Genomic DNA, 17,442 nt, shown 5'->3' with positions numbered 1-17,442 from the left:
TATGATGTTGAGAAAGTTATATCAAACTACCACGGAAAATTGCAGAAAAGAAAAATCAAACAACTAATTGTTATTTCTATTGATTAATTCAAATTTGGATTTTTTTTTAATGTGGCACAGTAAAAAAAGAATAAGAGAACAGCCCAACAATCATGATCCCCTGAAGAACTCCCTTTTAACAGGAAGAAACCTCTGGCATACCGAGAGCAGTCATTTGTCACAACCAGTTTGGGGCAAGAGGAAAGAGAAGGCTTGAATTCTAGCATGGCTATACAGACAGTAAGTAGTTTGCAGGTCTGAAAAGTGAGGCTAATGTTCGAATGCCTTAAACCTGCTTTTTGTTTGAAATGGCAACTGGGGTCATTGTCTGTAGTTTGAACCACGACTTCCTGTCCTTTAGTCTCTGGTAAATGCCAGTCTGATCTGTCCTCAGTAAAGGCTTCTCATGAGTTTATGGGATCAATATATAAAAACCAGTTCATTTACCATTTAAGTTTAGTCTCGCTACAGTGGCTTATCCTCCGTTCTCCATTACTCTCTTCCGCCACACTAACCCTCCTTCACTACATCCATGAATCTTCTCTAAGTAAGTTTACTTTGTAAATTATGTTCATTCAAGTTTTACAAAGCATGATGATTCAGGATACGCTCTATGGCTAAAAACAAGTGATTGACAGGCCATTCAGTTAGATCTGCCCCTCTCTTGACATCTCGTTTCACATACCTATGTCCATGTACTGTATGTCATAGCATGGCTGTAGGTTCTGGATTAAAAAAACCCAGGTGCTTCGATCCAATAGTGTTAGACAAAAACCACTAATTCAAAAATAGAAATACAGGATTTATTAACATAATTCGTGCATTTATTTTAGGAGCTGCAATATGAAAGGTTGCAAAACTGTGTTTGCTGGTGATACTTTTCAGATATTGCGGCAACCTGATTACCTCCTGGCCCTGCTTTACAACCTTCATCTCCTTGTGGTCACTATAAAATGCAGTAATACCTCAAAAAGACATTATACTCTCGCATTAAGAAGCTATGTTGGGCTCCTGACTGCTGTTTTCAATGATACTGAGCACTATAATTCCACTGAGGCGCTCTAATGTCACATGACGTCAATTATTGTGTTGCTATTGACCTTAATCAAATTAGTTATAGCTGGCTGGCTCCAATTTGAAAATGGATAGGAACTCAAACTGAACAAAGTGGTAACAATACCACACATTAGTATGTGACAGTGCATTACTATGTAAGGATGTGTAAGTGGTTAGGATAGATGGTGGCACATCTAAATTCATAAAATTTCTAAGTCACTTCACCAGATGGTGTTTATGTATTTTAAGACCCTGACAAATGTAATGAATGTTTGTTTCCTTTCCCTCCCCGTGCCGGTTTTGTTGTATGTTCTGTTTATAGTGTGGGTTAAATGAATTGGTTGTCAGCATCGTTTACGGTCTTTCATCAATTAACAATAATGCTACCCTGCCGCCTGATTGTTTTATTTGCAGTAGGTACACATTTATTATGCATATTTTTCATTCCTGGCTAAGGAACAATTATTCATTTGTTGCTGTATTGAATTAGGCAAAGATTAGCCATAGTTTGTTGATGGGAGACATCATAATGTTGAATAAAACAGCACATTTGTGGTTTTAAGGTCAGTTTTCATCTCTCTTGGCCGTGACTATTATTATGAACCTAATGCACCCGAGGAAAGCGTGCCGCTCAGAAAGTTACTTTTCAAGGAAAAGCTTTCTTCTGACCTGACACTGACAATACGAAGAATACAACTAGCTAAGCATTACAGAAAATAAGTTAGGTTACTGAAAAAGAAGAAGCAGTTCCTGAAAAGGGTTTAATAAGTATAAAAAATGACATGTGACTACTATATCCTAATTGCAGGAGTTGGTCAGCAAGATATCTCCATTTAGAAATTTATTTAGTGGTGAAAACAGTAATTTAGTCATTTTCCCATGTCACTTTCTAAACACTGCCAAGCACTTAAAAGCCATGTGGTGGGACTCTAACAGATTTTTTAAAGTTCTCTTTTCTGTCCTTCTAATGGGAAATTGCTAAAAAAAAAAAAAAATCCAATCCCACTCTGATAGATTCATTTGGCAGTGGGTCTCTGATCTGTGCGGCACACTGTGGGTAAATGAAATCAACTGGCAGAGCGTATTATGGCCATATGAGTCTGCTGCCTTCAATCTATATACACAGTAATAATGGAATGCCCCTGATAGTTGAAAGCAAAGAGAGGACATCTGGCAGAAACTATAAGTGGGTTGTTTCAACCTGAAAATATTGGCCCTGCCGACGTGAGGTTGGCTTTATCAGGTGGAGCCCACGCATCTCAACGTAAGTTCTGCTCACCGGGGACTGAAATAACTTGCCAATATACTGTACAGAGATTTTTTCTGTTGTTGTTTTTTTACTGCAGAGACAGTCAATGATCATAATTCTTTTTCAGTGAGAGTCTGTTTAGGGTGTGATTTTCTCCAGACATTCTTTCTTCTTATTAAGAGGTGGCATTAAAGTGGAAGGCAAAATGAGAACTAGAATCATATACACACCCATAAATACCCAACATGATGCAATCACAGCTGAGCCTGCTTTTGTTAAGAGTCTAAGGTAACAGTGAAAGCTCCCTTTATTCTCTCTCGTAGATGCACCTGCACCATAAATGTTATATTTATTTATAAATAGTATAAAAATTTTATATATTTTTCATAATAAGCATGCATAACCTTTCTTAATTTTACAGTTTAATACATTCACTTTCTCTTAGGCTGCCTTCCATGATCCACTGAGTGTTTCTTCTTCACTCACCTCTCACTCTGTATTAGCCCTTTTCCAGCCTGTTCCTACTCCCCTCAGCTCGACTCAGTTTTAGAGTTTTCAGAAGGTGGCTATAACCTGTCCCGTGTACTGTTTTTTACTACCTACTCGGCCAGGGTCCCAAGCCATCTGACTCAGTCTGGTGATGTTACTCAGTGTAACATCACCAGACTGCATGCCACCGATTGGCCAGCCAGTGGCATCACTTGATGGCTCATGAGAGTGACTCCCTGAAAATCAAAATCGCAATTTTTGAAGACCAACATTGTGGTCCATGGACTGAGCAGCGGTACAATCGCCTCGACATCCTCCCTTGTTGTGATGCACTTGTGTTGCATACAAATGACGTCATTAGCTTTCTGTTGTGTTGCTATAATGACTCCAAACTGCGTATGTGATACTCAGTTGTAATGGAAAATGACCGAAACTGAAACAACCAAAAGTAGACTTGAGTATAGCCGAGCAGGTATTTTGTGTTTATACATCACTTTGCATTTAATCATTGGTTATTACTCATCTTTGGCTCTCTTCCACAGTGTGCCTTATCTCCCCCCAATCATCCCCGACTGATTAAGATGACTTCCCCTGCCTGAACCTGGTTCTGCCAAATGTTTCTGCCTGTCAAAGGCAGTCACCAAAGTGCCTCCTCACATCGGGCTCATCTGACTAGTGAAAATAAATTGGAATTGAATTATAAAAATCTTACCCAGCATATTGACTATTTTGAAAATTGTTGTATTTTCTCCAAGATGAAAAATGAAATGCATTTTGCTGTTTAATAAATTTATAGTTATCAGAGTTAGACATTAGTTTAATACAACTTTGATCTTGACTGTGTAGTTTTGCCAATCAATATCATATCTCTCAATAATTTCTTATTCAAGAGGACAAGACACGCAAAAAAAACCAGGCAATCAAACTGGTTGTCAACATGCAAACAGTCAACCAAAAAAAACCCAAACCCTTAAATGATGTGCAGTGCAACAAAAGCAGATATTTGATGTTTCCTTATTACCCTTCCTTGTATTGAATAAGTTCACCTGGAGATCAATAAGTGACCTGATTTAAAGCAAAACGATTGCAATAAGCATTATGTAGTCCATGCAATCACCACACAGGTTGCTGTCAGACGAATCACCAAAATGTCCCCACTGTCACGTTTGTATGTTCTTCCCATTTCTGCAGGGCTTCTCCGATTTCTTCCCGCACATGCACCCAAGGTCAGAGATGGGAATAACAGCGTTACAAGTAACAGCGTTACTAATGGCATTACTTTTTTCAGTAATGAGTAATCTAACTAAAGTAATCTGGGCGCTACAGCTTTAAGCAGCTGCGTGAGCTCCCACGGACGGCAATCACTTTCTGGTAGATGATCATTTTTTGGCACAACACCTGGAGCTAAGGGGGCAAAACAATTGCATGAGTGCTGCTGTTTGACTGAGGAAGAATAAAGTAGTCGTGGTAAGCCAATCACATGACCACTTTAAGATGACAAAGCAACAAGGTGATAGATACCAGTTATTAAATTGTGTTGATAGGCCACGTAAAACCAGAGTCATGATAAACAATACGCCTGCTTTTCCTGAATAGTTTCATCACATTTACTGTCTAAGGACAACGCTAGCAAGCACTCTCTGCTTATGAGCAAAAAAAAACCCTGCCCTTTCGTGTTGGTGGAAAAATGCACCATGTCGACCAATCAAAAATGATATGGCAACATGACATTTGGTTGTTTAGGAAGAGGGGGAAGTTTTAGGAGTGACAGCGAGAGAGAGAGAGAGAAAGAGAGAGAGAGAGAGCAGAAAAAGAGAGAGAGAGCGAGTTTTGAGATGTGAGAGATTTGTGACGTTTAGCGTGTTTGGAGTGTGTAGTTAATGTGTTGTCTTGTGTAGTTAGTGTGTAGTGTTGTAGATAGTTTTGTGTTGTGTGTCAGAACAATGAGGCGACTGCTGTCTCCAGGTAGAAACAGGAGTGATACACCTGCTGCTGTCAGACCTGCAGGTATCAGGCTGTGATGTTCTCCTTTATAGTAGACAGAAATATTTGGAGTGGCACAAATAATTTTTGTGGCTTCTTATTGAATGCAGAACAGCTGATTGTTCTGTAAATAGTTTGAAATGGTTATTAAAAAAAGGAGGTAAAAGGTAAATGGCTGCAAATAACTTTATTGTTTGCAAAACTTGTGCATATGATTTTAAAATTGTCAATTTATATTTGCATTCAAAGTTATAAAATATGATTCAATAAACATGTTTGTGGTTGTTACAGTAAAAAATAACTTTTTTCTACTCGGATTTTATGTTTTTTGTCTGATTTTAGATCAATTGTGTTAGTGCAGTATGTCAAAATGAAAACATAACTGTAAATTCAGACACGTGAGGTTGTGCTGAAAAGAATGATACCAAACAAGGCAAAGTAAATAGTTTTTAATGGTGAAATGTAGAGGAAACATCAAAAGTGGTTAAAATGGCCAATTATACCCTGGACCCCAGAGGGTTCAACATTTTTTTAAGGTAACGCACTAGTTACTTTTCAAGTAATTAATTACTTTTAGAATCTTGTAACTCAGTTACTTTTTTGAAGAAGTAACTAGTAACTATAATTTATTACTTTTTCAAAGTAACTTGCCCAACACTGCCCAAGGTTAACTGGTGACTTTAAATAGGCCATAGGTGTGAATCTGAGGGTGAATGGTCTGGTTTATCCCTGCAAAAGAACAGAAACCTATCCAGAGTGTACCGTGACTCTTGCCCACAGCTGGGAGACAGCTGGGACTGGCTTCAGCCCTACTGTGATTCCTCCTTACCATTGGGAGACTTCTATCCATCCATCCATCCATTCGCATCCGCTTATCCTTTTCAGGGGCGCGGGGGCGCTGGAGCCTATCCCAGCTGTCATAGGGCGAGAGGCGGGGTACACCCTGGACAGGTCGCCAGTCTGTCGCAGGGCCAACACACAGAGACAGACAACCATTTGCACTCACATTCACTCGCACATTCACACCTATGGGCAATTTGGATTAACCAATTAACCTATCCCCACTAAGTGCATGTCTTTGGACAGTGGGAGGAAGCCGGAGTACCCGGAGAGAACCCACGCAAACACGGGGAGAACATGCAAACTCCACACAGAAAGACCCTGGCCTGATGGTGGAATTGAACTCAGGACCTTCTTGCTGTGCGGCAACAGTGCTAACCACCGTGCCACCATGCTGCCCGCGGGAGACTTCTAATCAGTCACAAATTCACGAGATATCCCTTAACATAAAGCCACAGTCTTTACAAATTACCGTCAGTGGCATGAGCTCTAAAGTCAGCATCACAGAGTTAATGATGTTCTTCAAGATGCTCGTTTTGAAGAAACAAGAAAGCATGGCTACATCCAGCTGTCGTTTTAGCATGACTGATCCGAACTGAGCAAAGATGCAATTAAGGGCCTGGGTTACTACTTTTTTTAATTCACTGACTAATTTGCTCATTTTGTGCAAGCAGTGGCTGCAAAATATTTTTTTACGGTTCTTATTATTTACCTTTAAAGTAAATCTATTATTCACAGCAGGAGCATAATTATTTTGCAAAGCAGCACAGATCTCACTTTGAATCAGTCAGGACTGCTATAATCAGAACAGGCCAGAGCAGACTCCACACTCCTTGATCTGAGGCAAAGGAGCTATCAATCAGCCTGCATAGATAGGTATTCTCTTTAATCCAATCAGATGGCATAATCAAGCACAATGCCTGTGATTTCTGCCAGCCTTGTGAGATTTGTTCCAATTGAGCGGTCTGTCAGAGAGGCTTTGATTGCATTTGGAGCTCAGGCTGATTTCTGAGACGAGGCATAAAGTGATGTTTTCTATCTGCACCCTTTGGAGATTTATAGTCACAATAGCCTCGAGTTCTGCTGTTGAAAGAGTGAGATAAAATTTGCTTATTTCAAAAGGGTCTAATTTTCAACTGCTCATGTTCTAGTTATTGTTCACCCCTAGTGTTTGCCTTTTTCCACAACCCACCTAGAGTATGATCTATAATTGACTTCCTGAATGAGAGATGAGTTTCAAATAAAAGGCGACTCGTGTGTCTGTAGTGAGTAAATGCTACAGAACCATCGAATTCACAGAATTGTCATAGCAATCCCACTATTTATGTACCATTATTCACAGCTTCATATAGATGTTTGCTTGCACCAGCTCTTGACATCATACCAATTAAGCTGATGCCATAGTGAAGTGTCACGTTACTGTGATGGTGCAAAGTACAGTGGTGCAGCAGTCTAATTTGAAAAATGAACTCTTTTCCAACATGTTTTTACGCACTTGGCTTTTCTTTTGAATACCTGCTGAGAACGATTTGGGAACAACAAGCAGTGACGACCACCTGGTTACTTCCACTGACAACAAAACAACATGAGGTACTAAACCTTGGCCTACTATTTGTCCTTTGAACATCAAAACTCATCTTCACCCACTCACTTGCACACATACTTACAAAGTAAAAATATAGCTGAAGTTGTCTAAATTCTGCTAGTTTTTTATATAATGTTTCTATGTTAATCAGCCCTTCAAAGAGCTTTTGTGCATTTATTTGTGTATATGAGTTGTAATTTGCCATGTTAATGCCTCAGATTGTAAACCTACCATTTCTAGGCTGCAATTGCTAAGAATAAATTATTTAATGCCAGAGAAAGATTTAAAATGGCATAATCAGATGCACTTTTTTAAATGTCACCAAAAAATTACAAGGCAACAGAAGCCACATTGTGATGTTCTATTTTTTTTTAAGTATTTGCTTTTTTGCAGATGGGAATAAAATTGTGGGAAATATTCTTTCTTTTATATAAATGGGATTGCAACATATCAACTTGATGCTTTTGTGTAGTCTGCCGTGGTCTCATCCTGACTAAAGCTCTCAGAAAGACAGCATATTAATACTGTATTTTCAAAATGTAGCTCTAAAACAACATCTGCTTATGTCTTTCACGAGCCCCCTGCAACTCACTTTCTTCATCGGTGAATAGAAGCTCCGTGTGAGCTAGCGTATCTTCTGTTTTGGCCATGGTGCAGATATTTTTTGGAGCTCACTACTATTACTAGTGCATGCCCATGCTACAGTATTGTTTGGCATCTCTGTGTTTCTGGTATAACTACACATAGACAAAAGTAAAAACGCACTTGGTTGCCAGCTAACGTGACGGCATCTTAAGATATTACACATAATTCAACTTTTGCCAGTATAAATTTGTGTTGTTGTAAAATTAAAATAATAAAATGCTTTTATAAGGTGATATTGGAGCATAACTGCTAAAATGGGTCGCTTTAGTCTATTGATAGGTGGTTTCTAGGCAACATGATGACAATAATATTTGGTATAAAAAGGAACCTTCAGGGTCCTAAGATGTATCTATGTGCCAAGTTTGGTTGCTCAACTCCTGATCATCTCAGGAAAAATGGGTCATGTTAGCACATTGCTATACGGTTGTGTCATGGTCCCTGGGATTTGGAGCCTTGTTTTGTTCCCTCTGAAATTTAGTACTATGATTTATTTAGTGTATATGGTGTTATTTATCATTTCCTTTCCAGTGGCCTGTTTGCATTTTACTTATTATTTGATGTTCATTATTTTAGGTTTTCCTTGGGCTGGGCTTCTGTATAGGTGTAGGGTGTGTGTAGGGTTATAATTTTTTCTGGTTTAATTGCTAGCTCTGTTCTTTGAGTCTTATCTTCTTAGTTTGGTTACATTCAGGTTATCCTTTAGTAAGTTCCTGTATTATGGATTAGCATTAAATGCTCATTTTGCTTCCCATGATCTGCATTTGGGTCGACAACAAATAGCTTTCACAGCCGAGTTATGATGGGTTGCCATCCAACATGAAGATGTCATAATATCTGATGTAAATAAGAACATTCCCAAGATGTACCTGTATGCCAAGTTTGGCTTATTTAACTCCTGATTGGTTCGGCAAAATTGGTTAATTTTAGCTCCCTGCTAGTTGGTTGCTAGGCAACACGATGTCGCCATAAAGTCTGACATAGATAAGAACCTTTGGGGGCTTAGGATGTGCCTGTGTGCCATGTTTGGCTTATTTAACTCCTGATTGGTTTGGCAAAATTGGTTAATTTTAGCTCCCTGCTAGTTGGTTGCTAGGCAACACGATGTCGCCATAAAGTCTGACATAGATAAGAACCTTTGGGGGCTTAGGATGTGCCTGTGTGCCATGTTTGGCTTATTTAACTCCTGATTGGTTTGGCAAAATTGGTTAATTTTAGCTCCCTGCTAGTTGGTTGCTAGGCAACACGATGTCGCCATAAAGTCTGACATAGATAAGAACCTTTGGGGGCTTAGGATGTGCCTGTGTGCCATGTTTGGCTTATTTAACTCCTGATTGGTTTGGCAAAATTGGTTAATTTTAGCTCCCTGCTAGTTGGTTGCTAGGCAACACGATGTCACCATAAAGTCTGACATAGATAGGAACCTATGTGCCTAGTTTGATTGCTCAACTCCTTAGGACTCCATAAGATGAGCTGACAGCCAAGAAAACACGCAAGATTAACATCCTAATACTGCATTTTGTTTGAGGATTGTGCATACCTGTTGCAGCCTCAGACTCATTAGTTTTAGCTGTTAAATGATGGCTTCAGTGTATAACTTGGTAAAAGACAAAAACATCATCACTAAATAAAGCTGCCACTGTGGAATAAAAATGGGAATACACAGGGAAGGATCCAGCGCACCGGGAGCAAGGCAGCATGCATGCACATGAGCGCACACAGACACGCACACAATCATAAGCACACAGAGATAAACAGGTTGCGTGAAGGTGATACTGTACCTTGATTTATTTCGGGGTAGGAGATGGTGGTGGTGATGATGGTGGTGGTGGTGGTGGCTGTGGTGGATTTAGGGGTAGTGGTGGGAGCATCTGGATGAGGGGACAAATACATGACAAACAAAAGCGGGGAAGCAAATAAGTATAAAAGCCATGAAGATAAAATAAAGTCACTGTGAACACTACTGATACTATCTCGGGACAGCAGCTCTTTGTGTGCCACCGTGCGTGGGTGATTTAGAGGTCTGCGGCAGACTTTCTGATAAATTGGCTGGATCGCAGTGCATTAAATATGTTGGCACAATGATGATACTTCAACAGATCATCTCGTCCCACCCGAATGAGATGATCAAAGATCTTGTTGGGAACTCTTCTCTTTTATGTCTATTCACAGGCATTACACCATGACATGAAAGATAGCAAGCACATGTTTGTTAGAAGTGATTAAATGTCTAATGAGTAACAAGTGCTGGGGTTGTACTTATGCTGTCATTGTTATGCAGTGAGGAGTTTTGACAAATAAATATGCCTGTGCATTCTTAATTTCTCAGAGGAGAAGAGCACAAAGTTGCTGATGATACTAGCCCAAAACAAAAAAAGCAAAAGATTGATGCAGAAATTGAAACGATAAATGACACGGCACAAAAACAGAAGGAGGGGATTAACAACACACACATATAAAACAAATGAAAGGCATCAAGCAGGGCAGTTGAGAACACAGATTTTGACCACAGACCATTTTTCCTCCCACAGCTTTTTCCCTTTTACTTCATTAGCTGGGTTAGACTCCCCACACTGACAATGACCAGGGGGAGATATCAAAGTGACATTTTCCCTGTTGGAGTGGCAGGGCTGCACTGATATGAAGCCACTGGGATTGCTGCATGGTTAGAGACCTCCCATGCCGCTCTGATTGCCTAGCAATGGGCTGAAAAACCTGTTGGGGTTATTAAAAGGTGCTGAAAAAACAAGTAATTTGTGGCTGTTGATAAGGAGGGAGGCTGGTCTACACTTTAATGAAGTATTGGGTTATAAGAATGATTGGAAAGAAATGTTTATGGACAGAGGAGGAAGGAGAGGAAAGTTAAGCAGACAAAGGTGAAGGAGACAGAAGGAGGGTCGGCTTAACAGTTGCACAGACTGTATAGTGCTTTTTTTTTACCTTTAATTGATGGCACATGTATACTGCTATAATTATATTTACTGAAATGAATTTTCATAAACTATTTTTAAAAAGTAAGCTTGTGTTTATTTTTGGCAAACTTCTGCGCTTGATATGTTCCTACATAGAGATCCTACTGCAACTGAAACCTGTGTAAAACAAGTACACTTTCTTGCTCTTTATTAGTTTACTTTTAACTTGCTCTAAATAATAGCACACCGTTGCAACTGGTAACTGCGTGTACTGCTTTGTATCCCATTTTATTGTTTTGTTTTTTCATCATGAACATGTGAGCTTGGGACAGAGTTGTGTACTAGATACATGGCAGGAAACTGAATACTGACAAATAGACTGAGCAGTTTTTATTTTTAAATTCTTGTCAAAGCTACTGACGATAATACACCAACATACAGAACTGTGCAAAAGTCTCGAGTCAACACTTGTTTTTTTATATTTTGAAGAATGGAAGAAAGCTTGAAGACACAAGCAGAGTTTGTGCAAGTCGAACCACTTTGAGAGTTAATATTTGCTATGACCTCCTTTATTCTTCAACACAGCCTCAAGTCTGTTAGGGAAACTTTGTCATTTCTTTCAATAGTCTTTAGGAATAGTTCTCTGGGCTTCTAGAAGGACATTCAAAGCTCTTCTTTGGATGTTGGCTGCCTTTTGCTCTGTTCTCTGTGCAGATGATCCTAAACCGTTTCAATCATTTTGGGGACCACATAGTGTGCCGTCGACTGCTTGCTGTCCCATTGTTTTGTTTTTTAACCAGGAATTCATTAACTGCATTGGCTAGTGTTTTGGATCACTGTCATGCCAACCAGATGCTTTGAAGATGATGCTACATGGATACATTGATTTAACAAAAAAAAAAAAAAATCAATTTAGAACATAAGACCTGTTGCCACTGACTTTCAGTCCAGTTTTTGTGAAATTTGGCATACCTCAGCCTTTTCTCTCCAGTTCCCTTCCTTAATAATGGCTTCGTAACAGCCAACCTTCCATTGAGACCACTTCTAATGAGGCTTCGGTGAACAGCTGACAGATTAACTGAAGGACAAGATCCATCTCTCAGGTCTTCACAGATTTTTCTTTCTTTTTCTTAAGGACACAGCTTTCAGATACTGTTCATCTGCTAAAGATGGTGTTTTAGGTCTGATATGTCTTCGCTATGACAATATGAGAAATCTTCTGCCACTAAGTCTTTGCAAATCATCTTGCTGGGGCACAAATATTATTTTATGCCCTTCAAACTGTGGTATAATTGCCATTTTTCATAGATTAAACGAAGCCAATGGAACCAGCTCATGTTTTTTTTTTTTTTTTACATCAGGCTGCTAGTAACAAAGTGTCTAAACTGGTTCTTTGCTAAATTATCTGTTATATGTAGACTAAACACTCGCTCATGCCTTGAGTTTGGTGCCTGTTTTAATACTTGCATGAGTCAGAGGGCAGTGCAAAGCAAAAGACCTTCAGAAATCTGTGCTTAAGACAACAAAAAAGTGTAGCCCCGTTAATGCAAAATATAAACAAAGGAGGGGCGGCTCAAGACTTTTGCACTCTATATGTTGTGTACAGATAACACAAAGAAGCAGAAGAGGTCATTTTCCATACACAGAATGTAATAATTAGTCCATTTATTGAGTTTTCTGTATTTTTATGGAAATAGTTTCAAAAAAGTGTTGACTTGTATTAGTATTTTAAAAAGCCACATACAGTAGGAAAGAAAAGGTACACTGTATTAGAAAGTTGCATTAGGGTTTACACCATAGTAACTTTCCAGCTGAGTAAATCACATTTGCAGAACTGAATGTTCAAAGTCTAATGTTGAATCTCATATATTTTTTACTATGAAATGAGCCTGAATTAAAAAGCTTAGATTCCACAGATACATTAAAATGATAATAAACATTACCCTGCTGTTTCTGATGCCTTCCGTAAGGGTACAGAGGTTGTTTATTATATAAAAGGAATCCTCCCTGAGGGCAGAAGCTGTTCGTAGCAAGTTCATAAAAATCACAGTTGTTGGTTTCAAAAGTATCTGTTTTATGCACTCAATTAAAAGTGAATCAAGCATTTCAAATACAAAACAGCCCCTCAGAACTCTTCCTGAAGCAAAATTGACAATTCAAATTGAGGCCTCCAGGTAATCGGGATTAGCATTGGAACTCTATTGATGTACGTTAGAGTTTTAATCTATCCACGGTTCTGTTATTTAAAGACAACCTTGATAATACAAAAGACTGTACAGACCAATGAGCAGACAAAGGGAGAGAGAGAAATGATCCATTGGGAAGTCGGCTGGCATGCAAAGCTTGAACAGATGAGTTTCACACATGCTTGGGAGCCAACAAACTCCAGCTCGGGGGTGGTGCTGTCTAATTGGTTTTATCCCATCATGAACTGTGAGGGTCCAGCAGATGTTTGGGATCATCAGTGTCAACAACTCATTAAAAACTTAGCATTACAAAAAAGATTCAAAGGAACACTGGCGAGACGGTCTGAACGTACACTACATCTCTCGTTATTGGTGGCTAGCTGGTGCAATGTATCAAAGAATGCTGGAGCTCATTGACTTTCAAATGTGACAGGCTGAATGTGTTTTTCCTCCCGCTGAGTCACCGGGCCTTGTTTACTGATGAGGCTTATGAATCAGTGTTTCTGGTTTGAACGAAAGGAGCAGGACTGCAGGAAGCCCTGAGACACAGCCTGACAGGAATCATTCCTGCTAAAGCCAGTGAGTTAAAGAACTCTGTGTGAGCACCAGATGAGACAGGAGCCCTATATTTGCACAATAACATCACCAACCAATAGGAAATCGGGGGAAAGAAGTAGCTGCAGCAAAGACTGATTGATAGTAGACAGCAAAGCTATTTAAATTTGCAATGGTTTTAATAAAACAACAATACTGTTTTTTACATAATGACAATGGTTTGATTTATGTACCACCATTCATATAGACTTCTTGTATTTAACACTGGAGTATTTGTAATTTCTAACCTTTTTTTTTTTTTGCAGATGAGCCCTACTATCCTTTTACTGACATCACACGCTATGTTCCAGATTAGTTAATTAATAATTAAAATGTATTAAACTAATCTTTCCCAAGTAAATGAACTGATTCCTATATAGCATTTTTCTACTCTACCTCAACTCTAAGCACTTTATACAACATGCCTTACTCACCCATTTATACAAGTGCTTTTTACTTTAATATACTTAAGCACTTTGTAGCTAACATTCACACACTCACACTCAGCAGAGAGCAACTTGGGGTTAGGATCTTGCACAAGGATATATGCCAAGCAAACTAGAGCAGCCAGGGATCGAATCACCAACCTTCCAATTAGTAGAGCCCTGTCCTACCTCCTGAGCTACAGCCAGAAGGTTCAGGCAAGCACCCTGGCTGTGGTAAATCACTGGCTAGTTTATAGCATACTGCACTGCTGTCTATTTATTTCCATTTATCTGGGTCTGGGTCCCAGGGACAGCAGTCTAAATCCCCAGACCCTCCCTTTTCCTTTCCTCCTGTAGCTCATCTGTGGGAACACCAATTTGTTTCCAAGATAGACATCAAATTGTAATCTCTCCAGCTCGTCCTGGGTCCTGCTTTTAGTCGTCCTCCTGGTAGGAAATGCCTGAAACATCTCACCTACGAGGCACATGAGTCAAATGGCTGAACTACCTGAGGTGGTTCCTTCAGATGTGGAGGAGTAGAAGTTCTACTCCGTCTCCTCAGAGGAACCTCATTTTCACCACTTGCATCGGTGATCTCATTCTTTCGGTTACTACTCAGAGCTTTTGGCCATAGGTGAGAGCGGGGAGGTAGATCAACAGGTAAAACATTATTATTTTCCAAACTAAATTCAGAAATTTCTAGCCTAATTCTAGCAGCTAAACAACATTGTAGATGGGGCCTTGAGTGATGCTGTCTCTAATTACTTGCATTCTTTTGCCTCTGTTTTTCTAAAACACTGCATAAATGCATCACTGATTTGTTGTTTTCTTAGGTAATCTAGTTAGAGTCCTTTCCTTTTTTCATCTGTTCTTTGAAGCCCTCTTCAGGAACTGTTCTTGATTCAACTGTTAAATTGTCTTTTTTTCAGATTCCAAAGTTGTAAATGTGTATAAAAAATCAGCCTATTGCGTGTCTTTGAACTGTAAAGTTTGATTTCTATTTCCACGGAGAAATTACAAAATATATAAAAAGTAACTAATATAGCAACAACACAATTCTTGAAAGTATGCTGTTGTTGAGTCCAGTGTACAACCTATTCAGAATTGAGATTCTTTCTTTCAGAGACAAAAAGTGAAAAAGCTGCTCTCTAATTTGAGAATATGAACAAACACGCACAAATATACTTTGATATTCATTAATGTAATGGGCACCTGACAGGACCTGACAGCCATTTCCATGTGAAATTGTGTGTAATTGTAACTTAAGAGTGAAAGCCACTATGACACAATCCATCTTGCCTGTGGTGATACATTTTAAAGAAACATCTAAAATATTGCCTCTCATATATCTTGTTACGTCTTAATAACAGACAGAAGGGATTTAAAACATAAAGTCCATGCAAATTTGTTTTGGAAGTGATGAATTACTTTTCCTCCTCAGAACATTTTACATCTGCAATTTCACTTCCACTCAAGTGCAATTTAAGCAACTAAGAGCACAGGCAGCTTGAACGGGGTGTTTTGGGACACTCTTCAAGGCGTGTTGGATCCGACTCTAAGAGATAACAGTGATTTGTGGGGGAAAACTGCCATGCAATTTGAAGGAGAAGAAGTGTAAAGCAAGCAGAAGGATGACTGAGAGCAACAGGGTCACTAAACATGCTGCTAGTGTGCAATAAAAATCCAGTGCTGGTGAAGGAGCAGAGAAGAAGAGAACGAAGAAGAGAACTCAGTTATTGGGTAAGCGGCAGCCTGTAAACAACTTAAAACCCCTCGGCGTTGGGTCTCACTCGACTGTGAAAGGAAAACCCTGATGGTTGTGTTTTCTTACCCTGTGAAGTATGAGAGGCAGTGAGAGTTGGAGCAATACAGACTGCTTTCTTCACTGTTAACATTGTTAGTGTCAGCCAGTCTCATGGTGCTCTCCATCACTTAGGGTCACAATATTTAGGACTCAAATGCATTAGAGGAGATGCCGGCTATAAGGCTGTATTTGTTTTGGCTGCCGAGCACAGGGAGTAATGATGGTGGAGGTCCAATGAAGACTTTACATAGCTGCAAGTTACAGAGCTGTAATGTGTGTGCTTTAAGGCCCGAGGTTGACAGAGTGGCAGAGAATTTTCATTTTATGGAAGTCATTTAAAATTGATGTTTTTTCATGATATCTCCTTTTGCATTGCTGGATATTCTAAAGCAATAACACTGGTAATTGGTTACATTTGTTTCTATTTTTTGTCTTAGTATTACTGCCTTCATCTTTATTACCCTGCATATATATGCGGGATCTTGATATACTGGACTTGAATGAAATAGCCTGGAGGCAACATATGGTAGCTAATAATTAGCATGCATTTAATTATTTTATGGAACTCTTTAATCTGCCAAGTTAACACAAGTGTGCTTTCACACATGTTAACCAGGTCATTTGGTCTATGCCAAGGAATAACAAGACATATTGTCGCTTCTTTATTCAGGGGCTATACTAAGATCCCAAGGAGGAGGCTGGGGACTAAACAGCAGCCCATACTGCTCGTTTCTGCCTCACAGGCACATATTGTGTAACAAAGACATTATAAAGGTATAACTAACTGTATGCATTATTGACCAAGTGCTGTGCCTAAAATCAAGAACTGACTCATTTGTGTGGCATTGCCACATGAAACCGTTTTGGGTTTTTTTAGTGAAGCTGTTGTTAAGAGGTCTTTTAAACAGCTACTGCCAACATCTTTTTGTTATTCCAGGCAAAGCTGAATGATAGTTGGAAAAACATGCTGAAGTGTTGCTACTCTGCTCTGCTTTGATTTTAAAATCCCAACAGAAATAAGGTTAAATTAAATTCGGTATTTTTGCGTCTGTTAATTTGTCAGGGAAAATCGAATCTTTAGTCAGTAAGGTTGGATGCAATTCACACTCACTGGCCAGTTTTTTAGTTACACCTGTTTAACTGCTCATTAACAAAAATATTTAATTAACAAATATCTAAGTGCTGAAGCTCAAACTGAGCATCAGAATGTGGATAAAAAAAGTGATCTAAGTGATTTTGAAACTTGCATGTTTGTTGGTGGCATAGATTAAAAAACATGCCCGGTCTAATTCTGTGACATTTGGATGGTAGAGTCAGAATTCGGTCTGAACAAACATGAAAACATGCATTCATCCCCTTGTAGGTACTGCTGGTGGTGTAACGGTGTGTGGGATATTTTCTTGGCACACTGTGGACCTCTTAGCACCAGCTGAACATCATTTAAATTCCACAGTCTACCTGAGTATTGTTGCTCACCATGTCCGTCCTTTTATGACCACTTTGTACCCATTTTCCGATTGCTGCTTCCAGCAGGATAAAGGACTTTGTCACAAAACTCAAATCTCAGATTGGTTTCTTGAACCTGACAAGTGAATGTACTCACATTTCAATCCAATAGAGCAGCTTTGGGATGTGACG

The 17,442-nt window shown here is 39.3% G+C and overlaps 1 protein-coding gene across 8 annotated transcripts in view; it reads right to left on the bottom strand.

Annotated features, from left to right (window-relative positions):
• cadm1a (cell adhesion molecule 1a) overlaps positions 1 to 17,442 on the bottom strand; it is a 467,431-nt gene that overhangs the window by 46,625 nt on the left and 403,364 nt on the right. For 6 of the 8 annotated variants that reach the window (XM_085173685.1, XM_085173687.1, XM_085173688.1 and 3 more), the window contains one exon: positions 9,665 to 9,754. The exons of the other annotated variants lie outside the window; for them this stretch is intronic. In XM_085173685.1, coding sequence (XP_085029811.1) covers positions 9,665 to 9,754 — 90 coding nt within the window. The remainder of the gene's footprint in view (positions 1 to 9,664; positions 9,755 to 17,442) is intronic. 8 annotated transcript variants of the gene reach the window in all.

The sequence above is a fragment of the Neolamprologus multifasciatus genome, chromosome 10, assembly GCF_963576455.1.
Source record: "Neolamprologus multifasciatus chromosome 10, fNeoMul1.2, whole genome shotgun sequence".
NCBI classification, from domain to species: domain Eukaryota; kingdom Metazoa; phylum Chordata; class Actinopteri; order Cichliformes; family Cichlidae; genus Neolamprologus; species Neolamprologus multifasciatus.
The sequence above is the reverse complement of the archived record's forward strand: the minus strand, read 5'-3'. Positions and strand labels throughout refer to the sequence as shown.